This window comes from Scyliorhinus torazame, chromosome 10 (genome assembly GCF_047496885.1).
Source record: "Scyliorhinus torazame isolate Kashiwa2021f chromosome 10, sScyTor2.1, whole genome shotgun sequence".
NCBI lineage: Eukaryota > Metazoa > Chordata > Chondrichthyes > Carcharhiniformes > Scyliorhinidae > Scyliorhinus > Scyliorhinus torazame.
The window spans coordinates 105775918-105800744 of NC_092716.1; the positions used below are offsets into that span (position 1 = coordinate 105775918).

General features: G+C 49.1%; 1 protein-coding gene across 2 annotated transcripts in view; it reads right to left on the reverse strand.

The window, feature by feature from the left end:
* The window catches only part of elmo3 (engulfment and cell motility 3), a 248612-nt gene that overhangs the window by 175447 nt on the left and 48338 nt on the right, over positions 1–24827 (reverse strand). For both annotated transcript variants that reach the window (XM_072518566.1, XM_072518567.1), the window contains exons 2-3: positions 5653–5784; positions 3874–3914 (exon numbers count right to left, since the gene is read on the reverse strand). In XM_072518566.1, the coding sequence (XP_072374667.1) occupies positions 3874–3914; positions 5653–5730 (119 nt within the window). In that variant the 5' untranslated portion in view covers positions 5731–5784. The remainder of the gene's footprint in view (positions 1–3873; positions 3915–5652; positions 5785–24827) is intronic.

Consider the following 24827-nt stretch of genomic DNA (forward strand, 5'->3'; position numbering starts at 1 on the left):
GACCGCATTTACCTCACGGACCCCCAGTTCCAGTGAGTGAAATGATATTTAGATAGAAGATGAAGCATTGTCCTCGATTTCAGGAGTAAGAAAATTTCATTAATACTTGTACGGTCATAAACCGATCATTAGCCACTGATGGCTATATTGAATGCAAAGTGTCCAGGCCCCACTTCACCTGTAGCCTGAATGAAGCGATGGGTTTTGATTTTGTCTGCTTATCAGTATGACATTAAATAAAGACAATCGGAAGATCACTGTGTTGCCGATGCACTGTCTAGTTTACCATTCCCATCTGAGGCAAAGCCCAACAGGGAAGATATATTTTTCTTTTCACACAAAGATGAGTAGCTGAATTGATGAGTTTCCAATCACAGCAGATAACGTTGGAGGAACAATTCGCAGGAACCCTGTATTGACAAAGGTATACGAACGACTAAATTGCAAATGGGCGGTCAACGCAGATTCTGGATTTAGAAATCAGGCCTTTTTTGATGCGTATGAATGAATTATCTGTTGGTAACTGTTGTGTTATGCGGGGAACTAGAGTTGTTATTCTTGTACGGTGCAGGTCGCAGTTGCTATGTCATGTTCATGACCAACATATTACTGATTGTGACAAAGAGTCTGGCGACAAGCTATCTTTGGTGGCCATGGATAGATAACGACATAGAAGACACAGCAAAACAGTGCAGAGGATGTCAAACTGTAGAAAAGTCCTCCCCATTGGTACCTTTGCAACCATGGAAATGGCCAACTAGAGTGTGGCAAAGGCTGCATCTAGATTTTGCGGAATTTGAAAGGCTATTCATGGTGCCAAACAGCCAGAGTGGGTTGAGGGGTCTCCGATGAATCAAACAACTCGCAAAACTGTAGATATTTTGATCAGCTTGTTTGCTGCTGTGGGTTTCTGGAGAAAGTTTCATCTGGCAACGGGCCTCCATTTTGTTCAGAATAGTCTGTAAAACTCAGGAACATGAACAGGGTAAAGCACACAGGAGTTGTACTCTTATCATCCTGCTTCAAATGGAGCAGCAGAGTGCATGGTACACGTTGTTAAGTGCTCTTGTTAAACAAATGCTAGATACAAATTGGAACAAACGTCAGTGGTCACTGAATCACAAACTGGTGATTCTTTTGTTTATGTATTGTAACACACTTCACACTACTGCTGGCAGAACACCAGCTGAATTGTTTCTTAGAAAACAGCCTGGAACAAGGTTTTCATTGCTGAAGCACAGTTTGTGGAAGAGCAATAATTCAGGAAGAAAGAGAGTTGATGTGATAGAAAGAAGTCCGAAGTTGTACCAGAAGGTTAAGGTGAAAGTTAAGTGGTTGAAGCGCACACTGAAAGAGCCATGAAAGTATGTGGTCCTTGCGCACATTTGGTCAACATGTTTGGGAGTGGAAAAGTTAGGTTTTGACATATAGATCATGATTTACATTCAGAAGTTTCACAAAGCAGAATGAAGCTGGGAAGAATCAAATGCGGCATGGTGGCACAGTGGTTAGCAATGCTGCCTCACAGCACCAGGGACCCGGGTTCGATTCCGGTCTTGGGCGACTGTTAGTGTGGAAATTGTATTTTCTCCCCACTTCTGCTCGGATTTCCTCCCGCAGCCAAAGATGTGGAGGTTCAATGGATTTTAAATTGCCCCTTAGGGTCTAAAGGTTAGTTGAGGTTACAAGGATAGGGCACAGGCCTGGGTTGTGGTGTTCTTTCAGAGGGTCGGTGCGGACTCGATGGGCCGAGTGGTCTCCTTCTGCACTGTAGGGATTCTGTGAAATAAGTCTGATGGATTGGATAGTTGGGATATGGGCAGAGCACCAACACGTTGTGCCTGAAACTGGTTCAGACCGAGTAAGGATCAAACTGGCACGTCTGATGAAGTGGAAAATTCAACCAAGGGCCAAAAGCAAAAATCAGTCTCTGTTGGGGAAAACATCACCTTAGGCTGAAGCCCAGATGGGTTCAGATTCTTCCCCATGTTCTGCAAATTTGGGTGAATAAAGGAGGGATCCTCTCAGGAATAGGAAATCAGAGGTCAGCACGGCGGCGCAGTGGTTAGCATTGCTGCCTCACGCGCCGAGGTCCCAGATTTGACCCCGGCTCGGGTCACTGTCCGTGTGGAGTTTGCACATTCTCCCCGTGTTTGCGTGGGTTTCGCCCCCACAACTCAAAGATGTGCAGGGTAGGTGAATTGGCCACGCTAAATTGCCCCTTAATTGGAAAAAATTAATTGGGTACTCAAAATTTATTTTAAAAAAGGAATAGGAAATCAGTGGTTCAGTTGGATTTGTAAATAAGTGAAAAATGTATATCTGTTGTGTGCAATTTGAACATTGCGTACTTTCGTATTAAGCAGCGGGGAACGCAATAGCGGCCTCTTGTGGCCATTTGTGTCTGTATGTTATTAAACCAAAACTAGAATAAACTAGTTTTTCAGTTGGCTACTTTGACCTCTATGTGCTTCACATGGTCTCTTTTCTGTCTTGCAGATGTCACAACAGGAACATATAGGACTACCGTAAACCTGGCAACAGAGGAGAGGGGAAGGGAAAGAGGATACATGTCAACAGCCTGCACCAACACGATGGACTGAATGCTCTTCTTGTACACTAAGTTTTGCTGACATGTAAACCAGACATAATAGTACCACAGAATACATGTCAACAAGTATTCCAAATGAGGGGCAGCACAGTGGCACAGTGGTTAGCACTGCTGCCTATTGGCACCGAGGTCCCAGGTTCGATCCCGGCCCTGGTCCACTGTCTGTACGGAGTTTGCACATTCTCCCCATGTTTGCGTGGGTTTTGCCCCACAATCCAAAAGATGTGCAGGGTAGGTGGATTGGCCATGCTAAATTGCCCCTTAAAGGAAAAAATGAATTGGGTACTCTAACTATTAAGAAAAACAAGTATTCCAAACGAAACATTCTAATTCTCAAGCTCCAGAAAGGACGGAGTGAGCTAGACTTATGATCAATCAGTGCTACTGCTAGTTTAATCTCAGACAGCCAGAGTGCGATGATCTATCACAGCACAGACTGAACATGAGTCAGCAAGAGAGAGCGAAAGCGTGAGAGAGAGAGAAAGCGTGAGAGAGAGAAAGCTTGAGAGGGAGAGAAAGCGTGAGAGAGAGAAAGCTTGAGAGGGAGAATGGGAAAGCAAGAGAGAGAGAACGCGTGAGAGAGCGAGGGAGAGAGCGGGGGAGAGAGAACGCGAGAGAGCGCGAATTAGGGAGGAGGAAAAACAAGAAAAATCGAGAGAGAGATAATGTGAGAGCGCGCGTGAGAAAAAGAGAGCAATAAAGCAGGAGAGTGAGCAAGTGAGAGTCAAAGAAAGAGAATTAGGGAGGAGGGAGGACGAGGGAGAGGGACCAAAAAGGAGATAACAAGGATGGAAGGCGAAAAAGAGAGAGGGCAAAGGAATAATGGAGAGAACAAGAGAGGGAGGATGGAGAGATAGAGGTGGAAAAAAAAGAGGAAGGGAGGGGGGAAAAGAGGGAACAAAAGTAAACGGGGTGAGAGAGAGAGAGAGAGAGAGAGAGAGAGTGAGAATGATAAATTATTTTTACTGATCTTGATGGAGTGCAAATATTGACCTGGTCATTGGTGTGAACTCCGCTGTTCGAAAAGCAGCATATATTGAGACAGGCAGAAACTCAAGTTTCACAAAGATGTGCAGGATAGGTGGGGGATAGGGTAGGGGAGTGGGCCTAGGTTTGGTGCTCTTTTGGAGGGTTTGTGCCGACATAATGGGCTGAATGGTCTCCTTATGTATTACAGGGATTCTATGGAAGCATTCTGAAAAGAGCATTCTGACTACATGATCCCTGGAGTTTGGTTCCTCAGGAGAGCGAGGGTTACTTACACGTCACAGACTTCCTTCAGGACAGTTGATAGAGGCTTTTTCTGTGCGAATCAAAAAGGAAAGATATATTTGGTTAGTCCATAAAGGAACAGCAGTGAACGAGACATGTCGCACAGGAGATATGTGGCCTCAAAGGAAGGCTCGTCATAGCTCAGCCCAATCCTGTTCCCTCAGCCAACATCCAAGCATCCACCATTTCTGGCCAGGTTTTCATCCGTCTAGGCGTCAAGTTCTGGAGTTCCCTCTGTAAATCTCCATCTCTTTACCTCTCTGTCCTCCTCCCCAGCGCTCCTTAAAACCTACCTCTTTGGCTAAGTCCCAATGGGGTTTTATATTCCTCATAAATTCTACGGCACTTGCAGGTTGCCAGGTCTCTTTTGGCAGAATAGCAGTTGACTTCTTAATACTTACCCCTTGGCCAGGAACCCTCTCTGATGTTGTCTCTCAAGAGTTCTTCCTGGGTTCCTGTCCCCAAAATGGTTTCTAGACTTAGAGCCTTCTTTATACAGTTTAACAAACACCAAAATATTGCTGCTGTGTTAATTCCGATGAAGCATTTTTCCACCAGGCAAAGAAGTTAATTATGTTGAGGTCCTTTGACGTCCAGAAGACCATCAGACATAGGAGCAGAGTCAGGCCATTCGGCCCATCGAATCTGCTCCACCATTTAATCATGGCTGACAGATCCCTTCCTATCTCTTGCGCGCTCATTTGTAAAATGTTCTTTCACACCTTTAAGAAGATTCAGTGGATATCCCTGGATGAGGCTTTGCATTTTTCTTTTTTAAATTTAGAGTACCCAATTAATTTTTCCAATTAAGGGGCAATTTAGCGTGTTCAATCCACCTACCTTGCACATCTTTGGGTTGTGGGGGCGAAACCCACGCAAACACGGGGAGAATGTGCAAACCCCACACGGACAGCGACCCAGAGCCGGGATCGAACCTGGGACCGTGGCGCCGTGAGACTGCAGTGCTACCACTGCGCCACCGTGCTGCCCTGAGGCTTTGCATTTTTAATGGCTTTTTGTAGCCAGTTCTTGAGATACAAATCTGAAAAGGTTCGAAGGCTTTTAAACTTAATGTAAAGGGTTGAAACAGAAATGTACTTTTAAAACAGATGTGCTTAAAATTTGGAATATTGTGGACGTTTGTGACAACTTCCAAAGACCGACGGGTGCCATTTAGGAAGCCTGGAAAATCCCCACACATTTCACTCCAAACTAAATCAGATATTTCAGTATTTTCCAAGTTGGAATGTGGGGGACATTGATGAGGAATCAGTAAGTTTGGAGGTAGCTGTGTACACCATTGTCAAAGCAGTCACACCATTGTCAAATCAGTCACACCATTTGTCAAATCAATTATCCACAGACTTCCCAAAGTGCTTGAACCAGTTTTGAGAAGCACAATGCCTGGCCTTGGATGCTGTTTAAAACAGCTCTGAGCAACATTAGGCTTCGCTACAGTTTGGGCGTCCTCACGCTCAGCCTTTGAACTTTGATTCTTATAGCATGGGAGGTCTTTCGGCCCTTTTGCATCTGTGTCAGCTCTATCCAACTAGCCCCCCTCCCTCTCTCTTTCACCGTAGCCCTGATTCTGAAACATTCTCGCACAATTAGTCCCAAATTTGTCGCAAACCGTTTACCCCTGGCTATCCCCAGGCCTAGGTGATCTCCACCCAGATAACTCGAAGGAAGAATGAACAAATTCACTGCGATTTCCCGGATGCAGGTGCCTTACTGAGACAATCTGTCTGCCACTGGTAGGTTCTTCTTACCTGGTCAAGGTCGATCAGTTGGGGATAGGCCCCAGGCATCTGCACTGCAATCTTCACAATATCTTTGGCTGGAGGCATGATGGTTCAGTCTGTTGAGGTCGTGGGGCCGGCTTACCTCACCAGACTGGGAACCTGCACAATGCAAGGATAAACAAAGGGTAAGTTCGACGGAAAATTCAAATGATTCATCTTAAATGGTTAAATGGTCCTTCCTTTCTTTCGCCTGAACTCTCAAAACTTCCGGTCATCCTGATTTAAGTACTAGGAGATTCAGGAGGTCCAGATGTAGATTGGGCTGCAAAAGGAGGAAAGGCCACAGAACTGTATAGGCCGAAGTAGTTGACAAGGAGGCAGGCACACTAGTTATTTGACACATTGGGGAAGAAAATAATTGGAGAGGAAATACATTTTTAAAAATGTAGCAGGTCTGTTGGATTCAATACTGTCCTTGGTCGACTAAAAGAATTCTGTAAAGAAATAATTCCCTAGTTCCCCGCAGGTGAGCAAGGCAAGGACCCGAGAATACTCTTAACAAAACCTTTCCTAACTTTAAAAGCCTCTTTTAGGTCACCCCTCAGCCTTCATTCTTCTCGAGAAAAGAGAGGCAGAGTTTTCTAATATATAAATATATATACACATTTTAGGTATTATCCTTGTAAATTCTCGCCATGGCCTCGATGTGTTTTTTTATAACAGTGTCCAGAATTGCACACTGTAGTCTATATGTAGTTTCACCAAGGGTTGATGCCTATTTAGCATAACTTCCCTATTTTTCAATTCTATCCCTTTAGAAATAAAGCCCGGTGCATGGTTTGCTTTTCACAATGGCCTTGCTGCCCTGTGACGCAACCTTTTGAGACTGATGGTATTTGTACTTGGAGATCCCTTTCTACCCACCGAGACTGGCACCTTCCAAGTCATACGTGACCTCGGCAAATTTTGTGATGTTCATCATAGAATTTACAGTGCAGAAGGAGGCCATTCAGCCCATCGAGTCTGCACCGGCCCTTGGAAAGAGCACCCTACTAAGCCCACGACTCCACCCTATCCCCATAACCCAGTCACCAGACATAACCCTTTTGGACACTAAGGGGCAATTTAGCATGGCCAATTCACCTAACCTGCACATCCTTTGGACTGTACAGAATTGAATTTCAAGTGAAGGAAAATTGGGCTTGTCCCCTCAGGAAAAGAAGGGATGATATCGACCACTTCGAGGTTTTCCCATTCAAAATGGGGACTCCCGGGAAAATAGTCCATTGTGGTTCCAGGTGGCAACAGCAGGGGCTTGGGAGTGAAAAATGAGGAAGCCGACAGCCAGGAAGGGATGTCGGGCTGAGCACTTTCTGTTAAAGAAGTCGTTCAGCTGAGCAATTTGTGACCAGGAAGATCACTGATGTGAGCTGATTTAACTGGCTTGAACGAGAAAGGGAAACACAGCACAGATGGAAGCCATTGTCGTAGTCACCACTGATGTATATATTAGGTGCTTTGTGGTGAGGCCTTGTACTACAGGTGCGGGGGTAGTTCCCTGCCTGCTGGCTCCGCCCAGTAGGCGGAGTATAAATATGTGTGCTCCTCGTACTGCAGCCATTTCGCCAGCTGCTGTAGGAGGCCACACATCTTAGTATAATAAAGCCTCGATTGCATCCAATTTATTACACTAAAGTTTTCAGAAGATGGACCTCCGCATCAAGCCGGATCGCCTGCAGCTGGATCCGCAATCAAGCAACGTCAAAAAGGACTTTGACCCAATTCCGGAAGCTCAGAAGATTCAGATCCTCTACACCTGGCTCAGCTCCAACGCCTTTCCACTTATCCAGGACGCGACGACCTACAAAAACGCCATGGCGCTACTGAAGGAAAACTACGCTCAGCGGACTAACACGCTCTACGCAAGACACATCCTCTCCACTCGTAGTCAACTTCCTGGTGAGTCAGTGGAAGATTTCTGGCGTGCCCTGATTCCCCTAGTTAGAGACTGTGACTGTCAGGCCGTCATGGCCACGGAACACTCGAACATGCTCATGAGAGACGCTTTTGTTACGGGGATAGGGTCGGATTACACCCGCCAGCGCCTCTTAGAAGGGGCCACGCTCGACCTCGCGGCAACCAAAAAGCTAGCGCTCTCGCTGATGGTCGCTTCGCGCAACATCCAGTCCTACACCCCCGGCCACGCGGCCACCCCTCCTACGCATCGTGGACTCCGCAGACAGCCGCCCCATCGGGGATCCCACACAGCCAACCCCACGCCTGTGCCGCGTGGCAGCCAACCAACCCTGGGGGCCCCAAATGTTACTTCTGTGGGCAGCCAAAACACCCCCGACAACGCTGCCCGGCTCGGAGCGCCCTTTGCAAGGCCTGCGGCAAGAAGGGACACTTCGCTGCGGTGTGCCAGGCCCGCACGGTCGCCGCTATTGTTCCGACTCCCCCCCCCCCCCCCCTCCCCCCCCCCCCCACATACAGCCAGTGGGCGCCACCATCTTTCCCTCTCCGGACCACGTGCGGACCATGGGCGCCACAGTCTTGTTCGACCCCCACCACCTGCGGCCCATGGACGCCGCCATCTTGTCCTCCCCAGGATCATCAGGCGCCGCCATCTTGTTTCCTCCACGACACGTGCGGCCTGTGGGCGCCGCCATTGTACCAGGACCCTTGCCCCCCGGGCACCCCATCGTCTGCCACCATCGACGACCAGCCGCATCTCGCCTCGGTCACGATTGACCAGTCCCGCCCACGCAACCTAGCAACGGCCTCCACCAACATGAAAATCGATTGGCATGAGATCTCCTGCCTGCTGGACTCCAGGAGCAGAGCTTCATCCATCCCGATACGGTAAGGCGGTGCTCCCTCGCGGTACACCCCGCCAACCAGATAATCTCCCTAGCCTCCGGGTCCCACTCCGTGACGATTCGGGGGTACTCCATAGCCACTCTCACTGTCCAGGGCGTGGAGTTCAGCGGCTTCCACCTCTACGTCCTCCCTAACCTCTGTGCTGCCTTGCTACTCGGCCTGGACTTCCAGTGCAACCTCCAGAGCCTAACAGTGAAATTCGGCGGGTCCCTACCACCCCTTACTGTGTGCGGCCTCGCGACCCTAAAGGTCGACCCACCTTCCCTATTTGCAAACTTAACCCCAGATTGCAAACCCGTCGCCACCAGGAGCAGACAGTACAGCGCCCAGGACAGGACCTTCATCAGATCCGAAGTCCAGCTACTGCTTCGGGAAGGCATCCTCGAAGCCAGCAACAGCCCCTGGAGAGCCCAAGTGGTAGTGGTGAAAACTGGGGAGAAACACAGAATGGTTATGGACTACAGCCAGACCATCAATAGGTTCACGCAGCTCAACGCGTACCCCCTCCCACGCATATCTGATATGGTCAATCAGATTACCGGGTCTTCTCGACAGTAGACCTGAAATCCGCCTACCACCAGCTCCCCATCCGTAAGGCGGACTGCCCATACACTGCGTTTGAGGCAGACGGCCGCCTTTACCACTTTCTTAGGGTTCCCTTTGGCGTCACCAATGGGGTCTCGGTTGGTCTCGGTTTTCCAATGGGAAATGGACTGAATGGTTGACCGGTACGGGCTGCGGGCCACTTTCCTGTACCTAGACAATGTCACCATCTGCGGTCACGATCAGCAGGACCATGATGCCAACCTTGCCAAATTTCTCCACACCGCCACTCTCCTCAACCTTACTTATAACAAGGAGAAGTGAGTGTTCAGCATGAACCGCTGAGCCATCCTCGGCTATGCCGTCCAGAACGGAGTTCTGGGGCCCGATCCCGACTGCATGAGCCCCCTCTTGGAATTCCCCCTCCCCCACTGCCCCAAGGCCCTCAAACGTTGCCTGGGGTTCTTTTCTTACTACGCCCAGTGGATCCCAAATTATGCGGACAAGGCCCGCCCACTCATTCAATCCACTCTTTTTCCCCTAAAGGCCGAGGCTCACCAGGCCTTCAAACGTATTAAGGCTGACATCGCCAAGGCCGCGATGCATGCAGTCGACGAGACGTTACCATTTCAAGTCGGGAGCGACGCATCAGACGTCGCTCTAGCCGCCACCCTCAACCAGGAGGCAGGCCCGTGGCATTCTTTTCACAAACCTTTCATGCCTCCGAAATTCAGCATTCCTCCGTCTCTGTGCGGCATTGGAGGCATTACCTGGCCGGCAGGAGATTCACTCTCCTCACTGACCAATGATCGGTAGCCTTCATGTTTAACAACACACAGCGGGGCAAGATCAAGAACGATAAAATCTTGAGGTGGAGGATCGAGCTCTCCACCTACAACTACGAGATTTTTTATCGCCCGGTAAGCTCAATGAGCCGCCCGAAGCCCTATCCCGAGGTACATGTGCCAGCGCACAGGTGGACCGACTCCAGACTCTGCATGACAACCTTTGTCACCCGGGAGTCACACGTTTGTACCACTTCATCAAGGCCCGCAATCTGCCCTACTCCGTCGAGGAAGTCAGGGCCATCACAAGAGACTGCCAGGTCTGCGCAGAGTGCAAACCGCACTTCTACCAGCCAGACCGTGCGCGCCTGGTGAAGGCCTCCAGCCCCCTTGAACGCCTCAGCGTGGACTTCAAAGGGCCCTCCCCTCCACCGACCGTAACACGTACTTCCTCAGTGTGGGCGATGAATATTCCAGATTCCCCTTCGCCATCCCATGCCCTGATATGACGTCTGCCACTGTCATCAAAGCGCTCAACACCATCTTCGCTCTGTTCGGCTTCCCTGCCTACGTCCACAGCGACCGGGGATCCTCATTCATGAGCGATGAGCTGCGTCAGTTCCTGCTCAACAAGGGTATCACCTCGAGCAGGACGACCAGCTATAACCCCCAGGGAAACGGGCAGGTAGAGAGGGAGAATTGGACGGTCTCGAGGGCCGTCCAGCTGACCCTACGGTCCAGAAATCTCCCGGCCTCCCGCTGGCAGGAGGTCCTCCCTGACGCACTGCACTCCATTTGGTCGCTCCTATGCATTACGACTAATGACACACCCCATGACCGTCTCTTGGCCTTCCCCAGGGAGTCCACCTCCGGGGTGTCGCTCCCTACTTGGCTCGCAGCTCCAGGACTCGTACTTCTCCGTAAGCAGGTACGACTCCACAAGGTGGACCCGTTGGTTGAGAGGGTACAGCTACTCCATGCCAACCCACAGTATGCCTACGTAGCATACCCCGATGGTCGCCAAGATACTGTCTCCCTCAGGGACCTGGCACCAGCAGGTTCCACACACACCCCCCTCCGGCCCGGCGCCACCCTCCCCTCCCCTGGCGCACCCAGCCGCAGCCCCCGCCCCAGGACAATCCATCCTCCCCCTGCCCACGCCCGAGGATGAAGAGGATTTCGGCACACTCCCGGAGTCACCGAAGACCAGACTGACACCGGAATCGCCGTCATCACTGCGGCGCTCCCAAATGCAGATCAAGGCTCCGAACCAACTGAACCTGTAACTTGATCGGGACTCTTTAAAAAAACAACATCATCCTTCTGTATAACTCGCCTCCACCCCTGCTAGACTCAATTTTTTTTCTGTACTTTAAAACATGTACTTGTATATAGCTCTCCACCACCCCCGCCGGACTCAATTCTAACAGGGGGTGAATATGGTAGTCACCACTGATGTATATATTAGGTGCTTTGTGGTATGGCCCTGTACTACAGGTACGGGGGTAGTTCCCTGCCTGCTGGCTCCGCCCAGTAGGCGGAGTATAAATATGTGTGCTCCTCGTACAGCAGCCATTTCGCCAGCTGCTGTAGGAGGCCACACATCTTAGAGTAATAAAGCCTCGATTGCATCCAACTCTCGTCTTTGTGTAATTGATCGTGCATCAGCCATTCAACCCATCATTGCCGATGCTAGCTCCAAGAATGAGTTATCAAATCAATTCCAGTCACCTGTTTTTTTTCTCCATTTCCCTTCAACATTTCCCCCTTCAAGTATTTATCAAATTTTCTTTGGAGATTTACTGCTCAATCCTGCTTTTTCCTGCATTCTGGTATCCCAAGTCACAATTCGCTGTGTAAAAACATGTTTCCTCATATTGCCTCCAGCTCTTTTTTTTGCAGATTACTGGTATCCTAATCCTTAAATCCTCTGGTTACCAACACACAAAACAATTTCTCCTCATTTACTCTATCCCAATCATCATGATTTTGCACACTTATGTCAAATCTCCTCTTAACCATCTCTGATCGAAGGAGAACAATCTTAGCTTCTCTCGTCTCTCCACAGAACTGAAGTCTTCCATTTCTTGCACCATTCAAGTAAATCGCCCCATGCGCCCTACCCAAGGCCTCGACATCCTTCACAAACTATGGCACCCAGAACAGAACACAATACTCCAGCTGAGGCCTAAGCAGTGTTTTCTTAAGAATGCACAGCAAGGATTGCGATGCCCATCTTACGAACGCCACTGGGCACGTATGCCTTTACAATAGCCTTCAGGGTGTCCCGTTACAGGACGCTACATAATTGTACGTGTTGTTGGACGCCCCTGCTGTGTTTCAATGGACAGATCCCGAGAGGCATGATCAGCTCCCAAAGTTTAAGCGTGACTTTGTGACAACCCGATTCCCTCAGTCTTACATCTGACTGATTGAGCAAAACACGTCATTTGGGCAGCACGGTAGCATTGTGGATAGCACAATTGCTTCACAGCTCCAGGGTCCCAGGTTCGATTCCGGCTTGGGTCACTGTCTGTGCGGAGTCTGCACATCCTCCCAGAGTGTGCGTGGGTTTCCTCCGGGTGCTCCGGTTTCCTCCCACAGTCCAAAGATGTGCAGGTTAGGTGGATTGGCCTTGGTAAATTGACCTTAGTGTCCAAAATTGTCCTTAGTGTTGGGTGGGGTTGCTGGGTTATGGGGATAGGGTGGAGGTGTTGACCTTGGGTAGGGTGCTCTTTCCAAGAGCCGGTGCAGACTCGATGGGCCGAATGGTCTCCTTCTGCACTGTAAATTCTATGATAATCTATGATAATCTCCCTTTGGCTCTGATGATCGCACTCAGCAGAATCCCATCAGCAAAGCTCCTCACACCACATCCTCCAGCCTTCCCACTGTGGTTATAAAGATGGTTGAAAGCTGGACATTCTTTACTCCTCATACAGAATGGTCTGACTCAAATTCTCTGATGGGATGTGGGCGTCAGCGTTTTTTGCCCAACCCCAATTGCCCTTGAACTGACGGGCTTGCTAGGCCATTTCAGAGGGTATTTTAAAAGTCAACCACATTGCTGTGGGTCTGGAGTCACATGTAGGCCAGACCAGGTAAGGATGGCAGATTTCCTTCCCCAAAGGACATTAGTGAACCAGATTGGTTTTTACAACAATCGGTGATAGTTTTTCCACAATCACCATTACTAGCTTCATATTTCAGGTTTTCTTTTTAATTAACTGAATTTAAATTCTACCAACTGCCATAATGGGCTTTGAACCCATGTCCCCAGCATTAGCCTGGGCTTTTGAATTACAGGACCAATTATCAGAGCCTCCTACAACTCAAAATTCCCAATGTTACTAACTGGCCTAATCCCGAATGGCTAATCACTTGCTGTTTTATTAAAGAACAAAGAACAGTACAGCACAGGAACAGGCCCTTCGGCCCTCCAAGCCTGCGCTGATCATGATGCCTGTCTAAACTAAAACCTTCTGCACTTCGGAGGTCTGTATCCCTCTATTCCCATCACATTCGTCAAGATGCCTCTTAAACGTCGTTATCGTATCTGCTTCCACCACCTCCTCCGGCAGCAAGTTCCAGGCAGTCATCACCTTCTGAGTACAAAATCTGCCTCGCACATCTCCTCTAAACTTTCCCCCTCGCACCTTAAACCTATGTCCCCTAGCAATTGACTTTTCCACCCTGGGGAAAAAGCGTTTGACTATCCACTCTGTCCATGCCACTCAATTTTGTAAACCTCTATCAGGTCGCCCCTCCAACTCCGTTGTTCCAGTGAAAACAATCTGAGTTTATCCAACTTCTCCTCATAGCTAATACACTCCAGGCCAGGCAACATCCTGGTAAACCTCTTCTGTACCCGCTCCAAAGCCTCCACATTCTTCTGGCAATGCGGCAACCAGTATTTGAGTTTGTAGTTCGTAAAGAGTTTGCAATGTATGCCACTTCCTGTGCATAATCTTCACTTCTCACTGCCACAACCTTTGGTCATGCATTTGAGAGATTTGCGCTACTATAGATTCCGGTGTGGACATTCAGTTTTGCTGGGTTGATGCTCACCATGTCAGAGAAGGCCCTGTCCACCTGAACAAGGTCTGTCTTCCAGTGAGAGCCATCATGTTGTAAAATAGCAGCAGCTGGGTTGGGGAAAGTGACTTGTCATCCAGCAAAGAGGCACATCCATGCCCATGGATGGCAAAGAGTTTACCTCTCATCTCATTAGGTGTACCAGTCACTGGTACCAGGTGCAGAGGGAGCTGCAGATCAGGACCTCCAGAGTCCTCAGGGAACAATGACTTTTTCCTCCCTTATTTACTTGAAGCCCCGTTCACAGGGGGACATGACGGAGTTCAAGACGGGGCAGTCAGAGAAACCCCACACCTCCCTCTATCCTGCAATGGGAGGCAGGTGTAGGATCTTCTGACTGCCCATGACAGGTTGGCATCATAGCCACCTTAGCAGCCCTGATGAAAGTTGCTAGCCACTCACTGACCCCACACAGTCCAGCAGAGATCGCACCTGAGCGAGTGGCTCAGGCTAGGATCACAGCCTCTGAGTTTTAAGGGCCTAGAGTCCATCTTGTGACACAAAAAGCTAACCAGATTCTGGCGAGCTTCGTGTGTTCCAAATAAACTTTAACATGAACACAACAGAGCTCCCTACATGACAGAGGAACACATAACTATGGTGAAGACTTGTGCTACAGAACTAGCCACGGCCCTAGCCAAGATGTTCCAGTACAGTTACAACACTGGCAGCTAACTCGCATCTATCTGACCAATAGGGCAGCTCGATGGCATAGTGGCTAGCACTGCTGCCTCACTCCTCCGAGGACCCGGGTTCAATCCCGGCCCTGGGTCACTGCCCGTATGGAGTTTGCACATTCTCCCTGTGTCTGCGTGGGTCTCACCCCCACAACCCAAAAAGATGTGCAGGGTAGGTGGATTGGCCACCCTAAACTGCCCCTTAATTGGAAAAAAATAAGTGGGTACTCTAAATTTATTTTTAAAAATCTATCCAGCCAATATAGAAAATTTCCCAGCCAATCAGCAATCTATCTGTTCACTCTCAATCATCAATGAAGTGATGGAAGGCGTCACTGACAGTACTACCAATCAGCAAGAAGCTGCTCACTGATGTGCAGTTTGGGTTCTGCCAGGGTCACTCAGCTTTTGACCTCATTGGTTCAACAGGGACAAAAGAGCTGAATTGCAGAGGAGAGGTGCTTTTTAAAAAAAAATTTAGAATACCCAATTCATTTTTTTCCAATTATGGGGCAATTTAGCGTGGCCAATCCACCTTCCCTGCACATCTTTTGGGTTGTGGGGGCGAAACCCACGCAAACATGGGGAGAACGTGCAAACTCCACACGGACAGTGACCCAGAGCTGGGATCGAATCTGGGACCTCGGCGCCGTGAGGCCGCAGTGCTAACCCACTGCGCCACCGTGCTGCCCTTAGAGGAGAGGTGCTTAACATCAACAATGCACTTGACCAAGTGCGACATCAAGGAGCCCTAGCTTAACTGAAATCACTGGGAATCAGGTAAAACACTCCATTGGTTGGAGTCATATCCACCACAGAGGAAGATGGTTGTGATTGTTGAAGGTTAATCGTCTCAGCTCCAGGACATCACTGCAGGAGTTCCTCAGGGTGGTATCCTAGGCCCAACCATCTTCAGCTGCTTTATCAATGACCTTACCTTCATCACAAGGTCAGAAGTTGGGATGTTCGCTGATGATTGCATTGTAGCAACTCACCAAGCCCTGTTGAACACCTTGCAAATCTACGACCCTTCCACTACCACCTGCAAGTTCCCCACATTCCCCTTCACGTCACTCCTGACTTTGAAATGTATCGCCGTCACTTCACTGTCGCTGGGTGTGGTGATACACCACTGTACTTCCCTAGCATTGTACATAGTTATATAATAGTTGTGTGTAACGTGGCCCTGTAATCCTGTGCATTGTACTGTGTATTGTACTGTAGCTCTGTAGAGGTTCGGTCACCTGTATGTAACCTGACCTGGCCACGGAGAGCTCCGCCTTGGCCACTCCCCCGGGTGTTAGGTATAAGACCCAGCTTCTGAGACCTGACCCATTTTGTCTGGGGTCGTCTGTGTCGAGTAAGCTTCCTATGTAGTGTATTAAAGCCTTGGTTAAAGTCTCACATGTCTTTGTGGTTCTTGACGCTTAGTGCATCACTGGGTAAAAATCCTGGAACTCCCTCCCTAAAAGCTCCAACAACACTCCAGAACACACTACAACATCTAAAAACAAAGCAGCCCATTTGATTGGCACCCCATCCATAAACATTGAATCCCTCTACCAACGATGCACAATAGCAGTTGTATGTCCCATCTACAAAATGCACTGCAGGAACACACCAAGCCTTCTTAGGCAGTACCTTCCAATCTCATGACCATAACCATCTAGAAAGACAAGTGCAGCAGAAAGATGGGAACCCCACCACCTGGATATTTCCCTCCGGGTCACTCTTCATCCTGATTTGGAAATATATCACCGTTCCTTCACTGTCACTAGGTCACAATCCTGGAACAGCACTGTGGGTGTACCTACACCTCAGGGACTACAGCAGTTCAAGGCAACTGCTCACCACCACCTTCTAAAAGGCAGTTACCACCACCTTCTAAAAGGCAGTTAGGCATGGATGGGCATGCAAGCGATAATGCACTACCCATGAACGAATAACAAAAACTAAGATAGCGATTACAGGTAGTCTTTTCTCTTGGGTACTACTGGAAGCGGAGTTCTCCACTGCCCGAGACTGGGTTCCAGATGTGGAAGGATGAGGTGATCATGATCTCATTCACAAGCCCCTTGCACCACCGCTGTGTCTTTAGCTTCCCAGGTTCCACACTGTGACTACCTCCCTAAGCATCGCCACCTCTCGCTTCTTTCAGAACTTACATGAAATCCACATCTTCGACCAGGCTATTGGTCACCCTGCCTAATACCCCCTTCAACAACTTGATGTCCATTTGTTTTGTTATGCCACTTTGAAAATCCTCGAGATGTTTAGAGATGCAACATAAATACACGGTGTGCGGCTGCATGGTGGCACAGTGGTTAGCACTGCTGCCTCACGGCGCTGAGGACCCGGGTTCGATCCTGGCCCTGGGTCACTGTCCGTGTGAAGTTTGCACATTCTCCCCATGTCTATGTGGGTCTCATCCCTACAACCCAAAGATGTGCAGGGTAGGTGGATTGGTCGTGCTAAATTGCTCCTTAATTGGAAAAATTAAAAATGAATAAATTCAAGTTGTTGGTGAGGGCAGAGAGCATGTGAGACTCCAGATGAATGAAATCAAACTTTTTGCTTATCTGGGGATGAAAGAGTTTTTTGGCCAATGTACTCAGGAGGCAGCTGGGATCTTTGCCAGCAGTGATGGGCGGAGATGAATCAGGAATGTGAGGGAAGCTCTGTGACCAGACATGTCACATCATATTCTGAAAGGTCACAGTATCTCTTCCACCTTCCCACACACAAGGCAGCCAATTAACACTTTGAGTGCTGAAGTACTCTCCCTGCAATGTAAGAAATAGCAACAGGACAACAAGCAATGGGAGGCAAATATAGGAGCTGCGGAGAAAGAGGTAAAGAGGATAGGTTATGAGGCATTGGAAGAACACAGAGAGAGAGAGAGAGAGAGAGTGCACGCAAGAACTTCAGTGAGTGAGAGAGGAAAAGACAGGAAAAAGAGGGAACAATTGAGAGTGTGAGGGCGCGAGAGAGGAGAGGGCGACAGAAAAAGTAAGAGAGAGAATGAGGCGAGGAAAGAGAGTGAGCAAGATGTGGGAGAGAGGTGAGAGGGCGTGAAGCAAAGAGGGAGGGAGCGAGTGAGAACAAGAGAGAGAAAGAAAGGGAGAGAGTGAGAAAGATGTGGGAGAGACGCGAGGAAAGAGAGGAGGAAGGGAGAAGATTGAAAGGAGGAAGGGGGAGAGAGAGAAAGGAGGAAGGGGGACAGAGAGAAAGGAGGAAGGGGGAGAGAGAGAAAGTATGAAGGGGAGAGAGAGAGAAAGGAGGAAGGTGGAGAGAGAGAGAGAGAGAGAGAGAAAGTGTTGTGTTGGGTGTTCCGCTATACAGCCGAACCAACATGGTTGTAGATGGTACAACTCTGTTTTATTACTATCAATAACATCATCTGTAAACTTATGACTGTGGTTCGTTCTTTACCCTTTAACCTGTGGACCCAGCCCTTACACTATCTTAGAGAGGCACTCAGCACATGGTGTATGTCTGAGTCGCTTGCTGTGAGCTCTGTGCCCTGAGCTGTCTCCTGCTGGAATTAGCGGGAACTGTGGTGTTCCCCGTTTTATAGTGCGTGTGCTCTTGCTTGTGATTGGCTGTGATGTTGCGTGTGTGTTGATTGGTCCGTTGATCTGTCCATCAGTGTGTATGTGTGTTTGCACCATAATGTTTATCTGAATATCATGACAGAAAGGAGGAAGGGGAGATTGCCAGAAAGTAGGAAGGGGAGAGAGAGAGAAAAAGGAGGAAGGGGAGAGAGAGAGAGAAAGGAGGAAGGGGCAGAGAGAGAAAGGAGGAGAGAGTGAAAGGAGGAGAGGGTGAAAGGAGGAAGGGGGAGAGAGAGAGAAAGGAGGAAGGGGGAGAGAGAGAGAAAGGAGGAAGGGGGAGAGAGAGAGAAAGGAGGAAGGGGAGAGAGAGAAAGGAGGAAGGGGGATAGAGAGAAAGGAGGAAGGGGGAGAGAGAGAGAAAGGAGGAAGGGGGGAGAGAGAGAAAGGAGGAAGGGGAGAGAGAGAGAAAGGAGGAAGGGGAGAGAGAGAGAGAGAAAGGAGGAAGGGGAGAGAGAGAGAAAGGAGGAAGGGGAGAGAGAGAGAAAGGAGGAAGGGGGATAGAGAGAAAGGAGGAAGGGGGAGAGAGAGAGAAAGGAGGAAGGGGAGAGAGAGAGAGAGAAAGGAGGAAGGGGAGAGAGAGAGAGAAAGGAGGAAGGGGAGAGAGAGAGAAAGGAGGAAGGGGAGAGAGAGAGAGAGAAAGGAGGAAGGGGAGAGAGAGAGAGAAAGGAGGAAGGGGAGAGAGAGAGAAAGGAGGAAGGGGCGAGAGAGAGAAAGGAGGAAGGGGAGAGAGAGAGAGAAAGGAGGAAGGGGAGAGAGAGAGAGAAAGGAGGAAGGGGAGAGAGAGAAAGGAGGAAGGCGGGAGAGAGAGAAAGGAGGAAGGGGGAGAGAGAGAGAGAGAAAGGAGGAAGGGGAGAGAGTGTGTCTCTCACACACACACTGGCTTCTCTTGAGCCAGCAATCAGAAAATCAAACTTAATCTGTCTTAAGATCGTGTCCCGCAAAAGAAAACAAAGAAAACACGGGCACAAAATGTGGATCCCATGAAGGGGAGAGAGAGAGAAAGGAGGAAGGGGAGAGAGAGAGAGAAAGGAGGAAGGGGGAGAGAGAGAGAGAGAGAGAAAGGAGGAAGGGGCGAGAGAGAGAAAGGAGGAAGGGGCGAGAGAGAGAAAGGAGGAAGGGGCGAGAGAGAGAAAGGAGGAAGGGGAGAGAGAGAGAGAAAGGAGGAAGGGGAAGAGAGAGAGAGAAAGGAGGAAGGGGAGAGAGAGAGAGAGAAAGGAGGAAGGGGAGAGAGAGAGAAAGGAGGAAGGGGGAGAGAGAGAGAGAAAGGAGGAAGGGGGAGAGAGAGAGAGAAAGGAGGAAGGGGAGAGAGAGAGAGAAAGGAGGAAGGGGCGAGAGAGAGAAAGGAGGAAGGGGAGAGAGAGAGAGAAAGGAGGAAGGGGGAGAGAGAGAAAGGAGGAAGGGGAGAGAGAGAGAAAGGAGGAAGGGGGAGAGAGAGAAAGGAGGGAGGGGAGAGAGAGAGGAAGGAGGAAGGGGAGAGAGAGAGAAAGGAGGAAGGGGAGAGAGAGAGAAAGGAGGAAGGGGAGAGAGAGAGAAAGGAGGTAGGGGAGAGAGAGAAATGAGGGAGGGGGAGAGAGAGAGAAAGAAGGAAGGGGAGAGAGAAAGGAGGAAGGGAGGGGAAGAGAAAGTAGGGGGGGGGGAGGGGGAGGAAAAAGAGAGATATTTTAAAGAATGGGCGATTAACATATTATTGAAAAAGTCACCCAGAATTGTACTGAGAAATTCATCTTCAATTTATCTCAGTAATTCCACTTGAAACAAGTAACAAGAGGAATTTCTCTCTACGAGTAGTTGGAAATGTTTGGTATTACTTGCTGGATGCAGCAGGAGTGTTCCGCACTGGGTATGTTCACAGATAGCTGGCTGATAAGAGGAAATCTCCGCATTCTGGGAGAGCACACTTCAACAGGCCTGTAAGAACAGGCTGTCTCTTCTCTGTTCTCCACCCCTATTACTGACTATTCCTGTCTCTCACACACACACACTGACTTCTCTTGAGCCAGCAATCAGAAAATCAAACTTAATCTGTCTTAAGATCGTGTCCCGCAAAAGAAAACACGGGCACAAAATGTGGATCCCATGAAACTGGAGATGAAGCTATGGACGTTTGAGGCCCTCTTTCCAACACCGATTTCAAGGGTGTTTACATGTTCACGGTGTGCAGAAGAAGCCTCTCACACTGGTACTGCTGCCGTCGCTCAGACCTTAACTGGCTGCTTTGACTCTCTGCTTGTGAAACTGGACCAGGCATGTCCACATGACCATAGGCTGCTTTCCCCTTTAAGGGGGAGAGCTGATTGGCGGTGATTTAACCTGAGGGTCACCACACCTCAGGTGCGGGGCGAGGTTGAGAAGACGGGGCCTTCATGAATAATCTCAGCTGGTACGGGAATTGAACCTATGCTCTTGGTCTTGCTCTGCATCATGAACCAGCCCCCACCAAGCAAGTCCAAGCAATGTATTTAACTTGCTGTCGAGTAAAGGGCTAATTGTTCATTAAACAATGATGTTGATCATAACATAAGCATGACATCTGGGTGCAATGAAGAGGCTCCAGGAAGCAAGAGTCGTAACCAGTCTGTGTCTGGAGGACAATGTCCTTAACATGAGGCCCCAGACGGAAATCGTGATAATAAATAGTTTGAAGAAAAGCTGATTATTTATTCTCCCCAAGTCGCTCAGATTAAGAGAAACCTCATCCAGTAAAGCACAACAAAGCCAAACCACCTGTTACTCACCAAAGACCACTCAGCTGCAAGAGGCCCAGCACTCCCCCCCGGGGAGGGGGTTCATGGGTGGATGGCAGAGGATTTGGTGACCTGCCCAGTACAGGCTGCAATAGGTATATAATAATATAATCCTTATTAGTGTCGCAAGTTGGCTTACGTTAACACTGCAATGAAGTTACTGTGAAAATCCCCTAGTCGCCACACTCCGGCGCCTGTTCGGGTACACAAGAGGGAGAATTCAGAATGTCCAATTCACCCAACAACCACGTCTTTCGGGACTGGTAACAGCGGAGCACCCGGAGGAAAATGTCTGCAGTTAGACAGGGAAATTAAGTTGTGGAGAGGGCAAATACACTCCACTCCCTCGCCGTGCTGCAGATCCCAAATTTATATTCGCGCCTGAGGCATAGCGATGGCTGCGAGTGTCGGATCAAATGATGGGCCTCTTTGTGGCGTTGTTGCTCTCTCTGTATTCCTCCCGGGTGAGCTGCGGCTGGACATGTCGCAGTTCCTGGGTGTCTGAAACAAGGATCTCAGAAAGGGGAAGGGTGGTGTGAGGGAAGTGTTGAGGTGGGGAGCAAGATTTGATTCTGACCTTGGGTGACTGTCCATGTGGAGATTGCACTTTCTCCCCGTGTCTGCGTGGGTTTCCTCCGGGTGCTCCGGTTTCCTCCCACAGTCCAAAGATGTACAGGTTAAGTGGATTGGCCATGATAAATTGTCCTTCAGTGACCAAAGGTGTCACGTATAGTTGGGGAAACGGGGATAGGATGGGGGACTGGGCCGAGGTAGGGTCCTCCTTCGGAGAGTCGGTGCAAACTCAATGGGCCGAATGGTCTCCTTCTGCACTGTCGGGACTCTATCGTTCACCTCCATGCTCAGCTCCTCCCACATTCATCTCAGATATGTGTCCACTCAGAGGGAGGTGAAACAAACTTTCCACCACGGGCTTGGGCCTATCTCAGGCAGGCCCCACCAGCGGTGAGGAGAGATTTAATCACCTCCCCCTCCTCCCCTACCCCCCCTAAATGAAAGGAAAGACAATGAAATATTTTCATTAAAAAGGTGCAGCTGGGGGTCAGCTAAAGATACAAGCACTGCATCCTGACAACATTGCGCTTTACAAAGAACAGCAACCAGCGGAGGGTCAACCACAGTTTTAAAATCTCTTACACAGCAAAAGCACCTCTTGCAAGCTGTCTGGAACCTGTATCTGAATCACAACCAGTAAATTACCACACGCCTGAGGAATAGAAGGATATCCCGATAGGGTGAGATGAAGTAAGGTTGGGAGGATGCTGCTGTGAAGCATAAACACTGGCATTGAGTGTTGTGCCTAATAGCCTGATTCTCTTCTGTACAATCAATGTGATCCGATGGAACAAATTATATTTGCCTCCATCTCCAAATTACAAGTATCTCGTGCAGAAAATCAATCTGGGACCCCACGCTCCGAGTGCTGTCCTCTAATTAGGAGTCCTCTCTGAACAAGAACATAGAACAAAACAGTGCAGAAGGAGGCCATTCAGCCCATCGAATCTGCACCGACCCACTTAAGCCCTCACTTCCACCCTATCCCCGTAACCCAATAACCCCTCCTAACCTTTTTGGTCACTTTTATCATGGCCAATCCACCTAACCTGCACGTCTTTGGATTGTGGGAGGAAACCAGAGCACCCAGAGGAAACCCATGCACACACGGGGAGAACTGGTTTAGCACACTGGGCTAAATCGCTGGCTTTTAAAGCAGACTAAGGCAGGCCAGCAGCACGGTTCAATTCCCGTACCAGCCTCCCCAAACAGGCGTCGGAATGTGGCGACTAGGGGCTTTTCACAGTAACTTCATTGAAGCCTACTCGTGACAATAAGCGATTTTCATTTCACGTGCAGACTCCGCACAGACAGTGACCCAGCGGGGAATCGAACCTGGGACCCTGGCGCTGTGAAGTCACAGTGCTATCCACTTGTGCTACCGTGCTGTCTGGTTGAGGATTAGGGACTCACCCCTACATTGAAAAAAGCACAAACCGAGCAGAGACCAGAGGAAAAACAGATGGTTATGACTTTCACAAGGAATTAAAATAAAAGCAAAACGCTATGAATGCTGGAAATCTGATAAAACAGAAAAATGAGGGGAAAGCGCAACAGAGTCATATGGACTTGAAACGTTAACTCGGTTTCTCTCTCCACAGATGCTTCCAGACCTGCTGAATTTATCCAGCATTTTCTGTTTATTTCACAAGGGACTAAGTTTGACCTTCAAATGATAACACAGATGGTGTGACGTTAAGAACAATTACCTCTCTGTCTCCACTTGCCCTAAGGCTAAAGGTTTGTCCTCTGCAGGTTCCTGTTAACACCTGCCGTTCAGTCAATACCCTACCACAATGATTGACAGGTCCCCTGAACACAGGAATCCTCTAAATAAGGGAAGGGAAAGTTGACAGTGACTTTTATTCAACATTCCCCTGCCAAATTGTAAATTCAAAATTTAAACAACAGATTCATCAAACCTCATCATTTCCCTGCCCCGTTCAGAGACTCGACCATGTAAACTCGGCTGACACTTCAGCGCACTACTAACAGAGAGCTGCACTGTTGAATGTGCTACCTTTAGTGTACGATATTAAACAGAGATTTTGGATGGGATTTTGGGTGGGATTTTCCGGTCCCGCTGATGGTGACTCTGGGGCAGTTGGTGATCCCCGGCATCTTTGAGGGACACCCCAGGGTGACCGGTTGGCTCTTGGAGGATAAGTGGCAGCGTAGCCACCTGACATGGCCACTTCCAACTAAGCACAGAGCAACTCGCAAAGACTGATGAGTAAAATGGACAAGCCAAGAGTCAGGCAGGTTCTGAGCCTGAAATGCATATTCGTCAGCAAAGTCGTGACGGTATCGAAACCCCGTCCCATTAGCATGTTAATCAGGCCGATTAGCAGGTGATGGCCCATCTCCCCCAACACAAAGGACTGGTTCTCCAGCAACCGGGACAGTCCCAGACATTTCGGTGCCACTCCCTGTCCAAGGGAAACGCAAACAATAGGATCAATGACTGCTCGAGACACGCCCAGTCATCCAGATCTCCGCCCACTTATTGGCTAAGGAATCGAACGGAGTGATCAGGGATCACCCAATTAGTAAGGCCCAAATCGAAGGACCACCCAAAAGAGCGCGAAAGCCCCCCTGAGTATAAAGGCAGAGTTCACCATATGCTTGCTCTCTCTTGGCCTTGGTACCCCAGTCATGGTCATCGCCAATCGCAGCAACACCAGAAGCAAGTTCGAGTTCAATGCCCACTACCAGAAGGATGAGCCCAGCTGAGCAGCAGTTACCACTTTGAACTCAAGAGATCCTGAATTGAACAGCGGCCACTGTTTCCTGACCTAAACCGGGCACCCGAAGTTAAGTACAGGTTGTCTTAGTGATAGGTGTACTTAACTAGTAGTGTATGTTGCATGATTGATTGTCTGTAAATAAAGTACCCTTGACCTTGAACTAACTAACTGGTGTTTGGCTCTTTGATCGATAGCCGGTTGAAACTTGTGGTGGTATCATTCGATACCTGGCGACTCTAAGCATTCGGACAAAGACCATATAGAAAGAAGGTAAATTCACTGATTGCCCTAATTGGGACAGAGCCAGAGTAAAGAGCAGAGTAAAGAGAAATCGCACAACAGTTATTGGCGACATCTGATGGGACTCGACCCAGATGTGACCGTGTCACTCCGAGAGAACCCACAAAAGCATTTGAATTAGAATCCAAATTGGCAAAGTAAAAAAAAACACAAGTGAAACCAGTATCGATCAAACCCCCAGAATCCGGAAGTGTGTAATTTGCATGCGTACTAACAAAGGGATATAAGGTAAACTCGATAGATT